General features: G+C 45.8%; 6 protein-coding genes across 10 annotated transcripts; 4 read left to right on the top strand and 2 right to left on the bottom strand.

Annotated features, from left to right (window-relative positions):
- Positions 1–241: 241 nt before the first annotated feature.
- Positions 242–2,375, top strand: LOC111071475 (methyltransferase-like protein). 2 transcript variants are annotated; one of them, XM_022362852.2, is made up of 3 exons: positions 242–434; positions 621–1,611; positions 2,120–2,375. In XM_022362852.2, the coding sequence occupies exons 1-2, from the start codon at positions 337–339 to the stop codon at positions 1,444–1,446; spliced, it is 924 nt and encodes a 307-aa protein (XP_022218544.1). In that variant the 5' UTR covers positions 242–336; the 3' UTR covers positions 1,447–1,611; positions 2,120–2,375. The 2 variants fall into 2 exon arrangements, with proteins under 2 accessions (XP_022218544.1, XP_022218543.2); XM_022362851.2 differs by having other exon boundaries at positions 268–567.
- Positions 2,376–2,385: 10 nt separating this feature from the next.
- LOC111071476 (vesicle-associated membrane protein 2) lies at positions 2,386–7,383 on the top strand. Of its 3 annotated transcripts, none has more exons than XR_002607492.2 (7): positions 2,386–2,631; positions 3,113–3,191; positions 3,458–3,605; positions 3,688–3,846; positions 3,916–3,967; positions 5,911–6,383; positions 7,075–7,164. XR_002607492.2 is itself a non-coding variant. In XM_022362853.2 (6 exons), the coding sequence occupies exons 2-6, from the start codon at positions 3,163–3,165 to the stop codon at positions 7,254–7,256; spliced, it is 570 nt and encodes a 189-aa protein (XP_022218545.1). In that variant the 5' UTR covers positions 2,386–2,631; positions 3,113–3,162; the 3' UTR covers positions 7,257–7,383. The 3 variants fall into 3 exon arrangements, 1 of the variants encoding a protein (XP_022218545.1); XR_005967655.1 differs by lacking the exon at positions 5,911–6,383 and adding an exon at positions 5,509–5,646 and having other exon boundaries at positions 7,075–7,153; XM_022362853.2 differs by lacking the exon at positions 5,911–6,383 and having other exon boundaries at positions 7,075–7,383.
- A 3,424-nt stretch (positions 7,384–10,807) lies between these two features.
- On the top strand, positions 10,808–16,629 carry LOC111071461 (vitamin K-dependent gamma-carboxylase). Its single transcript, XM_022362809.2, has 4 exons — positions 10,808–11,044; positions 14,352–14,931; positions 14,997–15,349; positions 15,407–16,629. The coding sequence occupies exons 2-4, from the start codon at positions 14,360–14,362 to the stop codon at positions 16,501–16,503; spliced, it is 2,022 nt and encodes a 673-aa protein (XP_022218501.2). The 5' UTR covers positions 10,808–11,044; positions 14,352–14,359; the 3' UTR covers positions 16,504–16,629.
- On the top strand, positions 11,520–13,863 carry LOC111071463. The gene has a single exon (XM_022362811.2). The coding sequence runs from the start codon at positions 11,974–11,976 to the stop codon at positions 12,670–12,672; it is 699 nt and encodes a 232-aa protein (XP_022218503.1). The 5' UTR covers positions 11,520–11,973; the 3' UTR covers positions 12,673–13,863.
- Positions 16,621–21,374, bottom strand: LOC111071459 (ATP-binding cassette sub-family B member 7, mitochondrial). 2 transcript variants are annotated; one of them, XM_022362807.2, is made up of 6 exons: positions 21,179–21,374; positions 19,223–19,343; positions 18,755–18,986; positions 18,537–18,691; positions 17,131–18,479; positions 16,621–17,065 (listed from the first exon to the last, which is right to left on the bottom strand). In XM_022362807.2, exons 1-6 carry the CDS (start codon positions 21,362–21,364, stop codon positions 16,805–16,807), a joined length of 2,304 nt encoding a protein of 767 aa, XP_022218499.1. In that variant the 5' UTR covers positions 21,365–21,374; the 3' UTR covers positions 16,621–16,804. The 2 variants fall into 2 exon arrangements, with proteins under 2 accessions (XP_022218499.1, XP_022218500.1); XM_022362808.2 differs by having other exon boundaries at positions 18,755–18,878; positions 21,179–21,373.
- Positions 19,268–21,268, bottom strand: LOC111071462 (SET domain-containing protein 4). Its single transcript, XM_022362810.2, has 3 exons — positions 21,179–21,268; positions 19,407–20,887; positions 19,268–19,343 (listed from the first exon to the last, which is right to left on the bottom strand). Exon 2 carries the CDS (start codon positions 20,800–20,802, stop codon positions 19,435–19,437), a length of 1,368 nt encoding a protein of 455 aa, XP_022218502.2. The 5' UTR covers positions 20,803–20,887; positions 21,179–21,268; the 3' UTR covers positions 19,268–19,343; positions 19,407–19,434.
- Positions 21,375–21,810: the final 436 nt, after the last annotated feature.

The following is a 21,810-nucleotide window of genomic DNA, read 5'->3' as shown; positions in this document are numbered from 1 at the left end:
TGTATACCTTATTTCTTTGGCATCCTTCCTCAACATATGTTACACTAGAAACTATCGAGTTTTCGCACCAAATTGTATAAATTTCTATTATCAAACTATAAAACTGTCTGCAATAGAAATATTAAACTTGTTTGGTGAAAACTGTTTATTTCGTTTGAAATATGGCGGTCAATATACTGTTAATATAATGAATTTAAATTTGGGCCAGCTCTCGATAGTGCGGAAATTTCTGATGAAGAGTTGGCAGCACTGACCACAACGCGGCTGTTGCCTTGTTTACATTTTTTTATACCTGGCTTTTGGATAGTTAAGTAAACCTTCGATTTACTGCATAACATGAGCGATACTCCCACTGCTGATGAGTGTGAGAAGCGCCCTCAGTTTGGCACACGTCTGCTCAAGGACAGCGACGACGTCTTTAAGCACAATGCTTGGTAAATATGCGTGGAAAGGTCTACGGTGTTTTGCCAGCAAAACTTGGGAACACACGCGCCAGCGCAAGAAGCCAGCAGGTGCTGGCGGGCGCATACTAACAGACGCGCGCGAGGTGTTCGAGTTTAATGCATGGTAGACAATGTCAACTAAATACTCTAAAAGTCGGTCTAAAATGTGCTCTCCAGGGACCACGTGCAATGGGACGAGGAGCAGGAGCTGGCCGCACAGGAGGCAGTTGCCAAGAACTCGTCCAGCAAGCTGAACGACGATGAGCGGGAGCGCTTTCAGTCGGATGCGCCCAAGTTCTGGGACTCTTTCTATGGCATACACGACAATCGGTTCTTCAAGGACCGTCACTGGCTTTTCACCGAGTTTCCCGAGTTGGCGCCCCTGGACGCCAATGAGCAGCAGTCGCGGAGCGTGTTCGAGATTGGCTGTGGCGTCGGCAACACCATCTTACCCCTGCTGCAGTACAGCGTGGAGCCGAAGCTAAAAGTCTTTGGGTGTGACTTCTCCGCCAGGGCCATCGATATACTTCGCAGCCAGCCGCAGTTCGATGCGAAACGCTGCGAAGTATTCGTAATGGATGCCACGGATGAGCAGTGGAAAGTTCCCTTCGAGGAGAGCTCGCAGGATATCATTGTGATGATATTTGTGCTGTCCGCCTGCCAGCCAAAGAAAATGCAGCAGATACTGGACAATTGCTATCGTTACCTCCGACCCGGTGGCCTGCTCCTCTTCAGGGACTATGGCCGCTACGACCTGGCCCAGCTGCGCTTCAAGAGTGGCAAGTGCCTGGAGGACAATTTCTATGTGCGCGGCGATGGCACCTTGGTTTATTTCTTTACAGAGCCAGAGCTACGTGGCATGTTGACCAAAGCGGGCCTGCAGGAGGAACAGGTGATTGTGGACCGAAGGCTGCAGGTAAATCGGAGTCGCGGCCTCAAGATGTATCGCGTTTGGATCCAGGCAAAGTTCAAAAAACCTCTGGCTGCGCGTTCAAATTCGTAGCCTTCTAATCGTTATCGTTCCTGTTCTCGACATGTAAAATGTGCGGCTCTGTTAAGTTTGCAGCAAAGCTTTTGGGGGTCTGTTAACTTTGCAGGATCTGCAGAAGCATACACATAACATAACAGTTAGGAAAGCTGCAAGTTTTCGCAGTTGGCTAAAAACGTCGTAAGTGAAAATTTTCCCTGTGCTACGTAAAATAATTTTAAGTTAAAAAATTAAGGCATAATTTCCTGTAAACTTGTGCTGCCAGGGCCAATTAAAAGTGCTTGCCACACAAAGTGCTAGAATTCGTAATCGAAAAACATAAAGAATGCGACTAAAAAGCCTTTCGAGTGAAAGCCAAAACCATTACCGTGTAGAATTTCATTGATTTTTTCCCCCAAGCCAAGCCAAGTGCCTAGTTGGGAACTTGCGAATATTTTTAGGGTCCGTCCTCCACACGCGAAGATATATTTTGTGTGCAGAAATATTTCCAGACTGCCCCAGGGGGTATGCAACAGAAAGGTGCACCAAGTGCAGCTAAGCACACATCCGCATCTACACAGAGGCAGAGAGAGAACCGTGGGCGTGTGGCTCTACTACTTATCCCTTACTCGTAGAAATACTCAATTCGTAATCCAAATATAAGACTAAAAATAGTTGCAACTATTTTTACACTCTTCCCACCCCACAGTTTCAGTCTCGCCGAGCCAGAAGATCCCTCTGAGGCGCTGTCGTGGCAAGCAAGTGTTACCCACACACTCAACATACACACACACTCACACACGCATCTAGCCAATACCCCCGCAACCGCTGAGGCGAGCCCGAGAGGAGTGAAAATTCATTGACGATTGGGGGCGACAAAAGCTCAGGCAAAAGAGAGAGACGGAGAGAGAGAGCAAGCTAGTGAGCGAGAGAAAGAGCGCGAGAGAAACCTCGACAACAAAAACAACGAAACAGAGTTCTGCTGCACCCAACACCACCCACCACCACCGCCGTCGCCATCAGCACATCTGCGCTGCCACTACCGTCACCCGCGAAACGACCCTCCCCGACCTCGTTCGACGCTCCCAAACGTGAAAGACGTTGGCCAAGTGCATACAAATCCACGGGAACCACAATCAGTCGCAGTTACAGTCAAACCGAATTTTGTTAATACATCAGCGTCTGCAACAACTACCAAAACAACAACAACCACAGAGCAATGTAAGTGGATGGACACATTATTGATTTGTCTGGGATATTTGGGGGGGAATCCTACGCGTACTTGTCTCGTTTTACGCACTTGGGGGAATTGCTCATTTATTGCCCACACATTAAGTATACGCAGCATGGGCCCAGCATTTCATTTGTCCAGCTGCACCAGCCATGAATCACTCTCAATGGTCGAGAGAGAGCGAGAGCTCCTTTGGTCCGGCAATAGGCGATGACGCTGCCGCATCACATGGCATTCACACGCCGTAAAATCAATAAATTTGACTACGTTTCGCCTGAGCCGTGAGTCAGGGGCTCCATGCAAAGTAAATTAATTGTCCAAAAGGGAACGCAAATAATGCCGGGTGTTCCGGCCATCGATTTATTTTGCCTTTAACAATGTAGTTTTAGTTCATCAAACTGGCGAAATAGCGCAGTTCCATTTCCAACTGAATATTTAACTATGTATTTCCTTAACTTTGGCCCTCAACAGAAAACCAGAGACCGCAGTTGAGTTCTCTCAGTTTTTTTTGGGGGTCTGCGATGGGCAAGAAAGACAAGAACAAGGAACCGTAAGTGCTGATCTCTGCACTCTACCGAGTAGCCGGCTAGATTATGTACTCTCCAGCACTCTCTCTGTGTATAGCACACACGTATCTGTATCTGTCGAGATATTTTTTAAAGAAACGCTAGAAATTGTAGTGTCATAGCCATAGCCAAACCCCTACGTCTACCCTAGTGTCCTGCATTTAATTTGAGCGCCCCGTTGGGAGTTGATTAGTCTTTGGTATTTGCCTTCTTTATGCGCTCGTTGGTGACTAATGATGGTTCCCTGCAGGGCGGACGCTGCACCAGCTGGCGATGCACCACCTGCTGGACCCCCAGCAGGCGAGGGAGGCGATGGCGAGATTGTGGGCGGACCACACAATCCGCAGCAGATTGCGGCACAGAAGCGTCTCCAGCAGACGCAGGCGCAGGTTGATGAGGTGAGTGAAATACAAATTAATCGATACACTGAAGAACCAGTTATATGGAAGACTCTTCTGATCTACTCTTGTACCCGTTTAGGTCGTCGACATCATGCGCACAAACGTCGAGAAGGTGCTGGAGCGCGATAGCAAGCTGTCGGAGTTGGACGATCGTGCCGATGCCTTGCAGCAGGGTGCCTCGCAGTTCGAGCAGCAGGCGGGCAAGCTTAAGAGGAAATTCTGGCTCCAGAACTTGAAGGTCCTTGAACTTCCTTGAAGCAGCCACGTGTGCAGCACTAACCAATTGTTTTTTGCCCCCCCCTTTCAGATGATGATCATAATGGGCGTGATCGGCCTGGTTGTCGTGGGCATCATTGCAAGTAAGTTAATCGTGCGGAAATCCCTAGATCCCTCGATCTGTTCTTCTTACTCACAACATGGGACACACACAACCCCTCCTAGAGATACAATGCCAACCGACACCCGAAACACACCTCAGCCACACACAGAACCTGAGAAACGTTCACATTCTATTGTTTTAATTCTCGTTTGATTTACGCAATTTATTTAGCGCTGATTGCGATTGCCTTCATTTCAATTGATTGATATACGCACACACAGAGAGACTAAATTTAAAATTTGTTTGTTTTTAATTCCGCCACCTCTTTTTTTTCTCTAGGTAACTTTATGTAGATTGCTAACTATCTAATCCATAAGATAAAACTAGTTACTTAGCTGCGCAATGCATCATCCGCAACTGCAAATGCAAGCGCAAAACGCAAATCAAAATCAATCAATCAATCAACCCAATATGATCCGAAACCGATACCAAATTCAATCCCATTTAACAACTGCCATGAGTAGAGCTAAAACTCACAGTCCAACTGTTGTACGTTTGATGATTTGATCGCTCGCTCGCTCAACCGATTCGAATTTGATGCCTTGCGAAATTTCCACACGAAACCAAAAAAAATAAAAACAAAACCAAAGATCGATCGATCAGTCAATTGCATCCATATCATGTGCTTCAACATCCACTAAAAACAGTAACTACATATAAATATATAGTAAGCAAATATATTTATGTATCTGATCAGTGTGTATATCCAAAGTCCAACATCATCTGGTTCCATACGACCAACATACGCACCAGGTTCGGTAATGATAATTAATGATTTGATTTGATTTGATGCCAACTGAAAGTCGTGTCGTACGTTGTTATCTGTCTGTTCTTTTCCTTTCCTATCCTGTAATAGTTTTGTGCTCACATACACATAGATATCGTATCGCCAGTGCCAGTACCCATGTGCATTGCTCTTGATGTCTGCCCAGCAACATACACAAGAGGCAGTTGCACAGGTTATGGCATTGGCTGATTCGATATTCAATGGGTAAACGTCGTTAGCGTTATCCGTAGGACCTTAAGTTCTGTGTGTTCGACTAGTTAGCGTTAAAACCCGTAAGCCGTAATCATTTTGTGGTTTGTTCCGTCTTTCCTTTACAGTTTACAGTCTTTTCGTTTCGTTTCTTTTTGTTCTGTTCTGTTCTGTTCGGATATTGGCGCTCCACAAACTCTTCAGCGGCACAAGCACTGTGCCTTTGTCCTGTGTAAAATATACTTGTAGCCAGCCAATACTCAACCCCAAAGTAAACGTAGATCGCTCTCTAAGAAAACAAACGCAAAGGCCATCAAATCGAAGAGTGATTAATCCCCAACCACTTTTACTTGTAGCTGTGCCACAGCAAATGCATAAAGTATTGCAATCTTGTATGAGTTCTTAATATGATTTAAAAAGTGTTTTCTGATTTCCACAATACACACACACACACACACACCCATGGACACCTGACCTGATATACATATGTATGTATGTACATACGATGCCACTGATACACAAAAATATTTTTGAAACAATTACAGAGAAAGACGAGAAAGAGTAATACAATACACTGACAACATTAGCCTTTGCAAACTTTTGTTAACCATAAGAAATACAGTTATTCAAAAGAGTTTTTCCCAAAAAAAAAAAAAAAACAAAAAAAAAACATTATTTGTGAGGTAAAAAGATCTGCAAAACTCTTTCCGTTACTCATCCGCAAATCTTATTGCTAGGTGCACCCGACATTTCTCTCTCTCTCTCTCTCTCTCTTTGTGTCCTTTAACTTATGTATCCTTCCTCTTCGTTTCACAAACAATTTAAAACTGAGAGTTTTAATTTTGATTTGATTCCGTTTTGTCCACTAATTGTATCGCTTGTATCGAAATAGAAAAGAAAAAAAACCAAAAAACAAATGCAATTCACGTACAACAAATTTCTCGTAGAACCGTACATGTCGGATGATGCTGCTGCTCCGCCACCTCCTGCTTTGCAGCAGCAGGTGGTTCCGGCACCAGCATCCGCACCAGCATCTGCACCAGAATCAGCACTACCACAACAACAACAACAACTACTACAACAACAACAACACCATACACAAAAATCTGAACCACCAACACTCGAGAAACCATTGGCTGAGAAATTGACCGACAACCCACAGAGTCCGTCGGATTAAGTGGCGACTGGACAATAGGACGATCTCTCTTAAAACCAACTTGAAAACAACAACAACAAAAAAACAGCAACAACTGCAACAAACTAATCAACCAATCAATCAATCAATCAACCCATCGATTAACCAACAACAACTACATTTATAGAAACTATAATCAAAATTAGCTGAAAACAAACAAAAAAGAAACAAGCAAAAAGCAAAAACCATTTCACCACCACCTTCTTTGTAGTATTTTCGAACACTGTAAGCAAACAACAACAACTGCAAAAGCAACAACTTTAATCTGTGCTTCTTCTTACACCCATTTCTGTTTCCGTTTCCGCTGTCCTGTCTTCTTTTACCGTTGTCCCAGTTAACCATTTTATTTATAATTTTAGCTGCATGTTCGTGCAATGTTTGTGTGTGTTTTGATGTCTACGTGTGCTTAGTACGAGTATCCTTATGGTTCTATAATTTGTTTCTTTTTCGATGTTTTTGATTAAGATTCTGTGTACAAATCTGTTTTGTACATATGTAAATGTATTTTTTGTGCACAAAAATCTTAGCGGAAACTAGGGGGCTATGGGGGATCTAGCCAAGAGTCCTGTCCTATCAGCTGTGAGGGATTGGTTATGGCTTTCTGTGATAACCCATCCGCCTTGAATGTACATATATACTCGTTTGACCGTCGAATTGGATTCCCCACCTGGGCTTTGCATTTGCCCATCCATGTCCCCACCCCACCCATATCCATATGCTACTACTACTCGTATATTCCCCCATCATAACTGAGCTTTTAACCATTGAAGTGTAATATGTTTTGGCGTACTATATCCGTGTATCGGTGTAATTGTCATTCAATTGAGATTGATAAGAGATAAAGCACCCACTCACCTGTTCGGGCCAACCAACTAACTCTCAATTATTTTCTTCTATTGCCCCGACCTGCCCACAGATAAACTAGGACTCATAGGCGGAGAGCAGCCACCGCAGTATCCTCAGTATCCACAGTACATGCCGCCACCGCCGCCACAGCAGCAGCAGCCAGCCGCCGCCGGAGGACAATCGGCGCTGGTCGATGGAGGACACGGCACCGGGGCCGGTGCCGGGGCCAATCCGGAGCATGGCGGCGCATAAGTAATTCTGGACGGCATTTACCTGTAAAGCCAAGCAAAAGAACGTTTCTTGATTACACAAAAATATAATCTGCAAGACCCCGAAACCCAAAAAAAGCCCAAAGGAAAACTCAGTTATACTAGAAAAATCTCGAGAATTGCAAAGAAGTCAATAATAATTTCCACTTCAAAGACGAAGAACACGGAACATGGAATGGTTTTAAGTAAATGCAGTCATAATATTAACACTAAATTTAAAAGACGCTCCGGACAAAAATGAAGTTGTTGCTAATTTGTTTATGGTTACATTATTTCATGCATAAAATGGTATATACATATATAAATATAAATAAATAAAAATATATGGTATTTGAATATTTACGAGTAATTCTAAAAACAAAAAACAACAACAACAACTAGTAAACTATGCTATATATATATATATGTATAACTACGACTATATTGTGCTTAATATATCGGCGCTGGCTGCTGGGGCTGGCAACAAGGAGCGCCAGTGCCAGCTGGAGGACCAGTTCGATGATAGCAGCTCTTTGAACTCAGTTTCCTTAGCAAATCTATGTATTAGTATCGCAACATTTTTCGGAACAAAGCCCAAAAGCCCATAACTCCCGAGAAAGCGTTGTAACACAAGAACGAAACCAAATCTAAGCTTTTGTTCCTAAGTAAAAGTTACGCAAAATATAAATATTTGAAGTGTATAATCCAAAAAAAAAGAAGAAGAGTCGAAATGCCAGAGACAGATAAGCAACAACAAAGTTGGGCGACGCGACAGACAACTATATACTCGTATATATAAACAATTGACAATTGATTAATGTATTGTATTCATAAAAACAAAAACTTACTGTGCAACAAACCAAAAAATATTGAGAAGCAAATGGTAGCAGAAAATGAACAAAAACCAAAGAAAAGAAAATAAAGGAAAGGGATATGAAATGATACTAGTGAAAATATACAAAAAAAAAAGCAAAACAAAACCAAAGAATTGATTAGTTTGCAGTTATATGTTTTCTATTAGTTATTGTTGTGTTTGAAATAAAAGGAGACAAGATCGAGAATCGAGAGGGATTCGGTTGAAAAATTAAACCAGACAGTTCAACGATTAAATTAAGCGCTAGACACACAATATGTTGGTTATGATCAGTTTTATTTTGACAAGCAGCAGTCAAGACAGACAGAAGCATATGTATGTATATTTCAATGTTATAAGTAATTAAAAACGAGAGGATACATAGAGCCTATATAAATGGGTACATATATATGTGTGTATGTGTAACGTGTAACGATATATGATATTTAGATCTCACAAACTTCCACTCCACCTCCACTTCCACCTCCACTCCACCACACCCCACCCAGCCCCAAAAGCAACCTCAGACTCCATTCCGATCGAGTAGTAGTAACCAACTTTGAGACAACATTCTTAGCACATATTGTACTTACCTTGTTCTAAAAATACAAACGTATTTTAACAATTAATGTATTAACTTATTAATTGATTCAACAAGCGCCTGCCCAAAGTGCTTTGCCTACTAACAAAAAATGAGGCACCAACAAAATCGAAAAAAAAACTACTAAAAGAATAAAATATAAACGAAAACAAAAACAAAATCAAGAAAACTAAAAGAAAAACAAAAACTACAAAAAAAAGAAAAAATGGGAAAATACGGGGAAAAAAAGAAAATCTAAGACCCATGTGCAGGTATTTTTAGCAATATTCGTAGCGTGTACAATATGTCGCCCTTAAAGCTTAATCAAATCTCGTTCAATGTGTCCATTACTGCAATAAAATTTCACCCAAAACAAACACCAACACACACACACACACATAAACACACCTTTCACATGCATATAACCATTACCAACTACGGAATCAATATAATAATCAATGACACAAATCTTTAGAAAGCGTTTTGGTTTTTGTTTGGATTTTAACCAGAAAAGCAAGCGAACACACACACTTGACACTTGACAGACAGACAGAAGGGAGAAAATCGACAGAGTATCGGGTATACCCCGAACTCTCCCAATTGAGTGGCACAACAGAGCAATCAGAATGTGAGATGAGATGGATAGAGAGAGGACAAGCGAAACATACTACAAACAAAAAGAAAAGAAAAACCCAACCAAACCACAGATGGAAAATGAGAGTAAATATATATATATATATATGAACCGTATATAAACAATAATATTACTAATTAATTTAATGATTAATTGCACCCCGAAAATACATAATTATTTAAATAAATAAATAAATAAAACCAAACCACAAGGTCTTTTATACTGCTAGATTTAAGGGAAAAGGAAGGGCATTGATATTGGATAAGTCTGATTAACAAATTCAGACATAGTATAAAACCATGGAGAGACGCAATTTTGATATATCGGTAGGTTGTTACTTCTGTTATCTGGATAGGAGACGGCTCTAAATCTCGTGTAACCTCTAAGATCGAGACGTTCATACAGAAGTCTATAAAACTCATGTTTTAATGGCTATTAAGATATTCGTAATATTAAAATTAGGATATGCTTTGTTCTGGGTAAAAATAGAATTTGGCGAAAAGTATAGCATATCTTTGAGCGCCGTAATGGCAGCCAGTTGCGCACTTGACAACAGAATAGAAGGATAGGAAGGATACTTCTCAGTAGTCGGGCACACGTGGGTGCATACATAAATAACAATTGGAACAAAGACATCAGAGCCACACGCACGAGGTGGCTAGAAATTATGGATAATGGAAATAAACCCGAGTCTGTGCTGCGACGCATAGATTTAAATCAGCCGAGAAGGGCATACGGATATTGGTGGGAGAACGGAATGGAAGGAGGAGTCTGAGGCGCCTGTTTATTATGCTTGCCACACCTGATTAAAATCTATTGACAATGCAGTCGACGACAAAATTGGAGCAGCACTAACAAGGGCCTCACCACAAAGGAAGCGGAAATGTTGAGCACCTTGCCGGCCGAACCCGCCCCGACCTCTCTACCCCCTTTTATGTCCCAGTTGCCCCACCGGCACTTAATGAAACCCAATTACCGTCGCCGTCCGTTAGCCAAATCCTGGAGGCGGATGGCAAACAGTAACAGCTGCAGAGAGTCGTCAAGTCGAAGGCCCAGCTGCTGGGGCTGCTCCACCTGTAAACGTTATTTGCATTTTTTCTGCGATTTCAATACCCAGTAAAATGAGGGTAGATATATTATAGGTGTTGGATATATGTCAACCAGTTACCGAAGGCTGGAAGCTGAAATTCAAAATTATAGAATAATTTCCAGTATCCGTTTTGCTCAAGCGCTTTCCTGGGTATCTTCCAGTCGAGACAAACGACAGAGGTTTATCGACTTGTTTATTATTATTAACTTCGTTGCCATTTCCTGGCAAGGACATGCGCAAACATACCCCTGTGCCAACCGCCCCCACAGCCACCCACACGACTATCATCCCCCATCTCCGACTGCACTGAGAGGGATACGACCACGACGACCAGTATCTCTGGCCGTGTATAAATAAGGCGCAACCTTCGCGCACAGCCTCAGTTGGTGGACCGTGTTGCTCCGTGTGTCCCTTTTCCTCAGTTGCTCCCAGGCGTGAATCGAGATTGTGCCCGTTGCAGCTGCCCAACTGTTGCAAGGCGTAGGAGTGGCAGTGCCTTGTACTTGATTTAAAAGTTCAAGAAACTAATTTATAGATCACATCCCGGAAAGTATATGCGCTAGCCAAACTGATGGTTTGCAGTGGTTTCTGCTATAGAAAGGGTCTGCATCGCGAATACAACTAATTATTTCAAGGTGAGTAACATTTTCTGATTATTAAAAACCAAAAGATTTATTTATAAGCTAAAAACCCCTTAAAAACAAACTTAATTACAAAATAATTTAAACTTCGATGCTTATCAACACTGAATACTCCCACGCGTCGTGCAGAGCAGCCCTAATTGAATTATAAGCAGGGTTGCCATGGCGCATTATGTGCAAGTGCATTGTTTTTAGTTTCCCTGCACCCGAGAGAGAGAGAAACTAGACTTGGTGCCAGGCAACAATCATATGGCGAAAATAGCGGTTAAAAGCCACCCCCCCGAAACACGTTGGCCAGGCAGGGCATCCATTCGAAAGGTAAGGCAGGCTCACTGCTCTCTGGTAACGGTAACCGACAGTTGGTTTGCCAATATTTGGCTTCTCGGAGAGCAAAACCCGTTACTATACCCTGCCCTGCGTCGCCAACTAGGCAGCTTTCACTCGGGGGTTGTTGCTGGTTGTCGGTACAAGTCGATTCTGTCCAGTCATTCTGCAAACTTCGGAGCGTACGGTTCTCGAATTCTTTTGTCGGTCGCGTTTCTCTTTTCCCCTCTCGATTTCAGCAATCTTCTCACACACACACAACACACACACACACACACACTCACTCACTGTCACTGATTGCCCCGATTGCCAGTGCAGGGGTCAGAAAGAGCCAGAGACAGAGGCAGAAAAGAAAAGAAAAGCAAAACCAACCTCGGACTTTCGCTCATATAATATAATTCGCAGTGTTCTTGTTATTGTTGTTGCTGCTGTTGTTGGTTTTCCCCTGCTGTTGTGTGTATAACAGTGTATTTGCCGCTGTGTGTGTGTGTTTTTCTCGACATATTCTCTCTTCCCGCCCCGTCTGCGTTTGGCCCACACACGTCACGTCAATTCCCGAGATTGAGCTAACGAGATAAAGGTAACGGAAACGCATTACAATGGCTGAAAACTGTCCCAAGTGCAAGAAATCAATCAACGGGAAGGAGGCCGGGTTCATAATCTGCAACTCGGATGACTGCCGCAAAAAGTTCCACCGCACGTGCGTGAACATTGACGATGCTGTTTACGATGTCATACAGAAGAACCCGAACGTTTCGTTCAACTGTGACGAGTGCAAAAATCAATCGCCACGGGCCCTCTCGTCGAAGCTGCACACCATCGAGGAGAAGGTGAACAAGGTGTGCAATGGCATCAACCAGATCCAGGGGAGGATGTACCAGCAGTACTTCCAGTTCGGCAACCAGCCACCCATGCAGCAGGCCAGCGCTCTGGACACCACCAAGAAGCATCCGCAGCAGAACAATCTCATTGTGGTCGGCAACAACTGCAATTCGGATCGATTGCAGGTCGTCTGCGACTACGGCCGCTGGGTGCAGGTGGGAAAATTCGCGACGAACACCAGCGAGGAGGATGTCATCGACCACCTGGCCGAGGAGCTGAAAATCAACAAGAATCTGGTCAAGTGCACCAAGCTGGTGAAGAACGATGCCAATCTTTCGCAGCTATCCTACTGCAAGTTCAAGATCTCCATTCCCGACTATCGCTTCAACGAGCTCTTCAATGAGGCGATCTGGCCCAGCGGCGTTATGGTCAGTCCCTTCACTCCACGCTCCCAGCTGAATCAGAATCGTCTATAGAGGGAGGGGTACGGCGGCCGGGAGAGTGGTGGTGGTGACACAAGGGTTAGAGTGAAGCCACCGCCGCCGCCACCGAGTGAGAAGTGAGAGAGACCGCCGCCGTATCAGAAAGACAGAGAGTGAGAGAGAGAGAGAGAGACCCGAAAGAGAGCGAGAGTCGGCGCACGGAACTGCATTGAGGCGGCCTGAAAACCCGCAAGGGTTGATTTCCGGTCAGCGATAACAACAACTGCAACCCGTCGTGTCATCCGGCGTGTCGGGTCGGAGTGGGGGAGTGGGGTTGTTGCCCCCATTCTTTGCAAATTTTTGTCTAAATCTTTAAAAGCTTACCGAAACCTATCTAAAAACAAAAAACGAAAAGGAAAACCATAAGCAAATTAATTCAATTAACTTTGAAAATGCATTTTAAAATATTTTAGCGTTGCGTAAATATCGAAAATGAGATAGAAAAACCAAACTAAAAAAAAGTATTTTAATGGCAACTCTCACAGTAAAATAGAATGTGAAGCAAAATATTAGTCATTTATGCATAACTGTCGTACTTAAATTAACGTAAACTCCCCTTCCCTATCAAAACTAAGCGATTTAACTTGAGAATTGAGAACCAGACCAGGCAACCCACACCACACCTCCCCCCCTTTTCATTATCAAAGATTATTTCCTATAAATTATTGTACTACTTCAGAATACGAATATGTATACATAGTGTGTACATATGTATTTCCAAATTGGAATTCTCTACGTACATAATATAGTTTCCACAAGAAAAATCGATAGCAAGTCCTATTCCTCCTATATTGCATGTGTACGGCATCTCTAACCAATTAAGTACTTAACCAAGTAAACAAAAACAAAGTAACCAAAAGTATATTCAAGCAGTCGACGCGATGGCTTATATTGTATTGTATTCGTATATGTATGGTATGGTATGGTAGTTTGAGGCATTTTCAAAGCTTGTTCCCCAACAACAGTTTGGAAATTTTGCGAACCAATGCACAGGACACTGGCAAATTGTAAAACCCCCTATTTAAATTCAGAACAGAAATATATGTATTTGTGTATTCGAAGGTATACTATGCTCGTGTATAAGCAGAAACAGAAATGGAATAGAAAACAAAATACAATAACTTATTCCACACCGGGGGGCTCGCTGGGCTCATTAATGTTTGCTGCGTTCAATAAAAATAAACAGAATTCGATACGAAGCTGGGCAAATTTGTTGCAATATTTACTCAAGAGTCAAGAGTGAAGAATGAGTGTAATTGATATATTTTTTTACGCGAACCCGTTTCGCTCCAAAACAGCAATATTTTCAATGGCCAACGCTCGCGTCATGCCCATCCAATCTTGCATTTTCCATCTTCCCATCTGATGCGAAAATGGGAAATGGTTGACCGAGGGGGCAGACGTGCAGCCGTGCTGTGGTCCACACCCAATAAAGTTCAGAACAAACCGTAGATAATTATGCAAAAATCAGCAAACGAAATGTAAACACACACACACACACACATATATTATATATTTAGTATACAACCAATATGCATGCATGTATTTATGTCAACTTTTTCAAATAAATTCTAAAGAAAAAACACCCTAAAACCAGCAGAATGTTTGCATTTGTGGGGATGTCCTGTACCTGTTTCATCCTCTGTATAATAATTTAAGCCCCATGTTTTCAGGATAAACCATGGCCAACTCCAAGCGAAAGCTACCCACAAAATCCAGTGCACCGGATATCAACCCCACAGCACAGGATAAGCCTCCTACCAGAGAGATCCTCACCATAGACGATGTAAATCAGGGTTCATACATGGGCAACTTCTTCAAGGAATGCCTCGGCTATGAGCCGAGTAACTTTAGCAGTCTTACCAACTTCACCACGTGGCTGCAGCGACCTGTGGATGGTGCCGCCTTAGGCGTCTTCCGACTGCTCTTTGGAGCGGCCATGCTGGTGGACATTGCCGAGGAGCGGGGCGGTGGCCAGCTGGATGTGCGCTTTGGCGAGCCTCATCACTGTCACTTTCCGCTCTTCACTGGCATGCGGGCCCTGGCCTATCCACTGATGGGATGCGTCTATCTGTGCATGTGGCTGGGCGCGTGGGGCATCCTGCTGGGCTATCAGTTTCGTTCCAGCTGCCTGGCTTTCATAGTGCCCTACTGGTACATCTTTCTGCTGGACAAGCCCACTTGGAATAACCACAGCTATCTGTTCGGGCTGGTGGGCACGCTGCTGCTGTTTACCCAGGCGGATAGCTACTGGTCTGCACTAGAGCATAAATATATCCATTCCCGATCTTCAGTTTAACTTGAATTTCAACTTACAGTTCGCTGGAGAGTTGGCTGAACCCTGGAAGGAGTCGAGGTCGTACCGTTCCCTACTGGAACTACTTTCTGATCAAGTTTCAGTTCTTCATTCTGTACATGTACGCCGGCCTGAAGAAGATCTCGGCGGAGTGGCTCTCCGGCTATGCCATGAGCAATCTCAGCCAGCACTGGGTGTTTGCTCCCTTCCGCCAGATGCTGGATCCGGAGCTGATCGATCTGCTGATTGTGCACTGGTTTACGGCCTTCTTTGATGTCTCCATTGCCTTCTTCATGACCATCGAGAAGACGCGGCTGCTGGTCACTCCATTCATGCTCAGCTTCCATCTGATGAACTCCCGCCTGTTCATCATAGGTAAAGTCAACCATAGGAATGACTAATTACGGATCGTGAAATTACCTCTAATTCCAGGCATGTTCCCCTGGGTATGCCTGGCCGAAGTTCCTCTCTTTTTCGGCTTCGACTGGCCGAGAAGAATACGGGGCACGGCAAAGGCTGCCGCCCCATCCGAAGAGGCAGCCCCATCCAAGCCATCCCTGCTGGCCAAGCTGCGGACTTGCCTTATACTCGGCTACTGTGGGCTGCAGCTCTTCCTACCGTACTCGCACTTCATCACGAAGGGATACAACAACTGGACCAATGGCCTGTACGGCTACTCCTGGGACATGATGGTGCACTCGTACGACACCTTGCAGACCTCCATCCAGGTCGTGGACAACGACAACCAGCAGGTGCACAATCTGAATCCGTTTGCCTTCACCGAGTACGAACGCTGGACCAAGTATGCGGACATGGCGGTGCAGTATGCCAAGTGCATCGAGGAGAACATTCAGAACAGGCAGGTCAGGGGGCGTCCATCGATTGGCAGCAACATTTCCATTTACTTTGACATTTGGTGCTCCATGAACGGCCGGTTCCAGCAGCGTTCCTTCGATCCACGCGTGGACCTGCTGAGGGCGCCGTGGTCACCCTTTGAGACGACGTCGTGGTCGCTGCCGCTTCTCAACGAGCTGAACTATATGCGTCCCAAGCTGCGGACGATTGAGAACGAGGTCCTGGCCTGGAATAACTACTCCGATGTTATATTTGTGGCCGACTTTCCGGGCTTGACGCTGATCAACTTCATATCGCCGGATCTGATCAACTGCACGCTGACGATCCTCGAGGGCAATGTACGCTACAAAAACGATATCGAACGGGAGTCGTATTTCCTTACAGCCGGCAAGAGCATTGGCCTGGCGAGCAACATCACCCACTTTGTGACGACAATTGGACAGAAGCCCGCCTCCTATTTGTTCACGTACACCAACAAGACCATGCTGGAGCAGGACATCGCCGTCGAAGATACTACTGCTGCTGCAGAGGTAGAGCGTCCCATACTGCCGCTCTGGAGGGAGTTCGAGCAGCGTGTGACCAACTACCAGCAGTTCCTCGGACACATTGGCAACTGTGTGCTGTATCTGCTGTACGATGTGCCCATACCGCTGGCCGTGCGGGAGAGAGATTAAGATTGAAGATTGAAGCCTGCCGCAATGCTCGACTATATTCCTATCCCTAAGTGTGACTAATTGTATGGGTGATAAAACTGATAATAAATGTTCAATATTATACTAACACAGATGCACTTCTCTTATCTACAACTGTATTTACAAATGTCACACACAATATTACTTTCAGCCTAATAATAACGAATCTCTGCCAGAGATGAATAAACACGATCAATTTAGGTTGGGGTTTGGGGTAGGGCCGAATCTCACACAGACACACACAGGCATTGTCCAAGCATTGTCCAAGTGGCTTTATCTGTAACTACGCTACGCCCCGCGCCTTCTTGGGCACCTCTTGGGTGTATTCGGTGTCGCGACTGGGATCGAACTGCTGCGTCTGCGTCTCCCACAGGCGGGCATACAGGCCGTTCTGCTTCAGCAGCTGCGAGTGGGTGCCACGCTCGCCCACACCGCCGTTCTCGAGAACTAAAATCTCATCGACATCTTTGACTGTCGACAGGCGGTGGGCAATGCAAATGCTGGTGCGACCAGAGGTAGCGCGGCCCAAAGCCTGAAGGATGTTCTGTGGGAAAACAATTGGCAAGGATTAGCTAATGCAGGCAGGAAATACCCCGGATAGCTACTCACATGCTCCGTAATGGAGTCCAGACTGCTGGTCGCCTCATCGAAGATTAGAATCGGCGTGTTCTTAAGAATGGCGCGAGCAATGGCCACGCGCTGCTTCTCGCCGCCGGACAACTTCAGTCCGCGCTCCCCCACCTGGGTGTTGTACTTCGCGGGCCAGCTCATGATGGAGTCATGCAGATCGGCCATGCGTGCCGCATTCTGCACCTCCTCGTGCGACTTGCTCAGGTTACCATAGTGAATGTTGTGCTCGATGGTGTTGTGGAACAGCACCGAGTCCTGGGGCACCACGGCAATCGTCTTTCGCAGGCTGTCCAAGTCCACAGAGCTGATGTCCTGGCCGCCAATCAGAACCTTGCCGGAGTTGGGCTCAAAGAAACGGAACAGCAGGCGCACCATCGAGGACTTGCCGGAGCCAGAGCCACCCACAAAGGCCACATTCTTGCCGGCGGGTATCGTGAAGGACAGATCTTTGAAGATCGGCTTGCCGGGCTCGTACTCAAAGTTCACGTTGCGGAACTCAATCGACGAGTTGCTGTTGTCGATGAACAGGGGCTGGGCGTTGGGCGCCGTCTGGATGCGACTGTCCACATTCATCAGCGTGAACATGGACTGCATGTCGAGTAGCGCCTGCCGCACCTCCCGGTACACACTGCCCAGGAAGCCCAGAGGAATCGACAGCTGAAACAGCAGGGCATTGACCATGACCAGATCTCCCACGGTCATGTTGCCCTGGACGATCTCCCTGGCGGCCAGCACCATGATCAAACTGAGGGCGCTGCTGAAGATCGCATTTTGGCCAAAGTTCAGCAGCGCCAGACTGGAGCTGGTCTTCAGGCTGGCCGCCTCGTACTTCTTCAGCACCTCGTTGTAGCAGCCCGCCTCGTACTTCTCATTGTTGAAGTACTTGACCGTCTCGTAGTTGATCAGCGAGTCCACGGCCTTGTTGCCAGCCTCGTTCTCCGCCTGATTCATGTAGACGCGGAAGCGTGTGCGCCACTGGGTGACGCTCAGTGTGTAGAGGGCATAGATGCCCACACAGCCCATGCTAACTCCGGCAAAGGCCAGGCCACACTTGATCCCCAAGATGCTGGACACCAGAGCCAGCTCGAAGATCGTTGGTACAATGTTGAAGACCATGGCGGAGAGCACAAAGTTAATGCCGCGCGAGCCACGATCGATGGTCTTTGACAGGGCTCCCGTCTGCTTGTTCAGGTGGAAGGCCAGATCCAGGTTGTGCAGATGAAGGAACACGTTGCTGGCAATCTTCCGTATGGAATGGTGGGCCACCTTCGCGAACACAGCATTTCGTAGCTCATTAAAGCCAGCGGCACTGGCTCTGGCAATGCCATCTAACCAAGAAGAACAATTATTAATAGGAATCATAAGGAAATAATCCGATTACTTACATCCCAAGAGCAGGGCAGTGGCTGTGGATAGCACCGCATCCGGTGCCGTATCCATATTCAAGGTGGTCATGGTGTCCACAGCGCCCTTGAACATAAACGGTACGCACACAGTCAGCAGTTTGGAACCAGCCAGCAGACCCAGTGATATGCCCACACTACAAGGACAGAAGATTCATAAATTATTGTCAATGCCAGATGGAAGTTCCTTGGGAGCTCACCGCTTGCGCACCAGGGGATCCTCCTTGGGCCAAATGTATGCCATCATGGCTCGCATCATATCCTTGGAGGTAACCTCCGGTGCGTCCAGCTTCCCCAGGCCAGAGCCGCCATCGCTGCTGCCCCCTATATGAACGTGACATTGTCGATATTGTTGTACTTGAAGTCGATGCCGATGTTGTAGCGTTGTTGTCGCTGCTGCTGCTGCTGCCGCTCCTGCTGCTGGGGCTGCACCTGCATTGAATTTACTTAAATGCAGCAAAATCCAAACAGGCGCTCAACACAACAAGCGAACAAACAAACGAAACGAGCATTGGGCCGACTCTTGGTTGATTACAACAGAAAACTCTCACAAAACAAGAAGGGATTTTGGTTAGTAATCAAACGATAAATAAGGATAAAAAGCTACCGTTAAACAAGTGTTATCTACAGCAAGGCTGGATTCGGGTGCGATTCCGGTTAGAACCTACCTTTGGCCTTCTTGCCAAACACTCCACCCAGTAGCTTGCTGCCGGGCGTGGGTGTAAAGGGCGTGACCTTTTTTCGTTTTGCATTATCAGCATCGTCAGCACTGGCCAGCGACGAGTAAAGCTGCAAGAAAGACGTCACAATATTAGCCACAGTCCTTTAGAAAATTACAAAACATTTTTGTACTTTATTCGAATCTTAGGATAGGCTACTTTTAGATGCCGGTACAATGCACCGCCTCAAATTCGTTTAGATATCGGATGCACTCCGTCAGATAGGACCGGGCCACTGCACCGCTCTCTGTCAGCTGCGGCAGCTTGTCCAATTCCCCCGCAAATAACTGATACTCGCTGATCTTGTGGGCCACCAAATAGGCCAGTTCAGGCTGCACATCGTCGAATTGTTGGACATCGCCAAAGGCAATCTGATTGAGCACATTGGGAAAGTAGGCCTGTTGCTTGAAGATCAAATGGAGGACCACGCGCAGGTTGTGCGAGCATCCATCGTCGAGATGCACAAACATTTGATCGCTCAGATTGTGCTCCCTGATGAACTTGAAGATGTTGCGATGGTAGGTCTGCGTGGCCAGCGTTTTGTTGTGTTTGATCATGTGCTCAATGTCCAGCAATGACACTTCAAAGTAGTCGTGGGCATTGCCCTTCAGCCAAAAGCCGTACTCGGTCAACAGCTTGAGGTTAGTCAGAGCGCCATAGCTGATGTACAACTGCTCGTAGGGCTTGATCTCAGCTGTGGGCGGGCCATTTAGTGTTAGCACAAAGTCCTCTCCCTGGATCTCGGCAGTTGTCTGCACTGCGTCCGAATGGTTGAACAGATCCAGGAGCGGAGCCAATGCTAGGTTTGTACTTCCGCTCAGGAGAGGCTGAAAGTGACTCTTGCTTGACTGCAGTTCCAGCATGCGCGAATTGAGGTAGACGCTGCGAGTGTTTACGGCAAAGTAGGCCACTCGATACTCCGACAGGGTCCATATATTTTGGAAGTATCTCTGGCCGCAGCATTCACAGCACTGGGATCCCACCAGGGTCTTGAGTATTTCGTAATAGTCGCGTATCTGTCGGTTCTGGGCCACTGTGCGCTCGAGCAGGCACTCTGGCAGGCACTGCAATTCGGGTATGGTGCAGAAGTAAGGCGTGGTGTAGCTTCTGGGCAGCGTATCCAGATAAACACCAATATCAGAGGTTTGTGAACAATCGTGAAAGTGCTGCTCATGCATCAGGTAGCAGGCAATCAGGGCCTGAAACGAAATGCGTGCATCCTTGTCGAATAGATCCTTATTGAAGAGACCTTTGAACGCCTCGTCTGCCTCCAGGGTGGCTATGCTTATGAGACAGTGAACGGGCAGGCGGATCAACTCGTCCCCAGCCACAAACGACCGACGCTTTGAGCAGAGCCCGCGCCCAGTCTTGGCATACGAGTGGCCTGATAATTGCGTAGAGTTCTGCCAGTTCCGGGCAAGCAGCTGCACGTAGAGTTGAGGCAGGCTGTTCGACTTGTTCTTGGCGGAGTCAACAGTTGGAGATTCGGTGGCCTGGCGGCGACGACGACGGCGCTGTGTGCGACCCATTGCTATTCCTTTTAGTCTGGTCTGCGTGTGTGCTGTTTTGGCCGTGCTACTGTGCTATGTGTATGTCTATGTATGTATATGCTTACTGCAACGAAAGAAGCAAGTGCGTAGTACATTAATTCATTGAAATCTATCTCTAAAAGGGCCAAAACAACACACACGCATACTGTTGCCTGACCACTTTTTTCGTTTTGTTTTTTGTTTGGTTTTTCTGCCTGTTGCTGTGCTAATTGTTGAAATATTCCACTACAATAGAAACGCGATCTACGCATAATTACGAAATCGTAATCTAGCCATAGGGGGACTTTATCTAGCCGAGTGGCCTTGAGACACGGCCACGGGCGTAGATGTGTGTGCTCCGCCGGTTGACACTTACCACTCTCGCTTGCACGTGTCGGGTTCCCTTAGCAAGTCTGTAACATGTCGCGCTGCAACTGGGGGAGGGGAGGTTCTTGCTGCACAGTTTCGTCAGGTGTAAAAGTCCAGCCATTACTTTGCCAAACACAAAATAAAATACAATCCCCGACCGTATGTTTATGTGTGACGATAACGATAATACCATCCGGCCGAAATCAGGCAGTCCGGCGATCAAACGAGACTTAACCCACTTAACCCCCCTCTATTTAAAAAGTTGAGCACCCTGTTAAACCGCGGAAAATAATACTGTTTGTAAAAGCTGCTTGTAGCTCCACCCTCCTCTTTACTTACAAAACAAAAATGACCACCGACTTCTTTCACCTCTAATGCGTAAAATATGTTAACGTTACATCAATTTCGTGGAAATATTAAATACCCCCCTGGGCGACAATGGGATAACGTTCTATTTTATTGATTGAAATCGTGTTCCATGATTTTAATATTCAGTTTAAATATTACTAGCTAGTTGGGCCCTCTCTGCCCTAAACAAATAATTTTATCCGATCGATACATCAATTTTCTACAAGACGGGCTAGTTTTCAGAACTCTTTTTTATTGCATTGGTTACATAAAAATGTTCAAACAAAAACG

Source organism: Drosophila obscura, unplaced genomic scaffold, assembly GCF_018151105.1.
Source record: "Drosophila obscura isolate BZ-5 IFL unplaced genomic scaffold, ASM1815110v1 contig_181, whole genome shotgun sequence".
Taxonomy (NCBI): domain Eukaryota; kingdom Metazoa; phylum Arthropoda; class Insecta; order Diptera; family Drosophilidae; genus Drosophila; species Drosophila obscura.
Note: the sequence above shows the minus strand (reverse complement) of the source record. Positions and strands in the feature narration are given on the sequence as shown.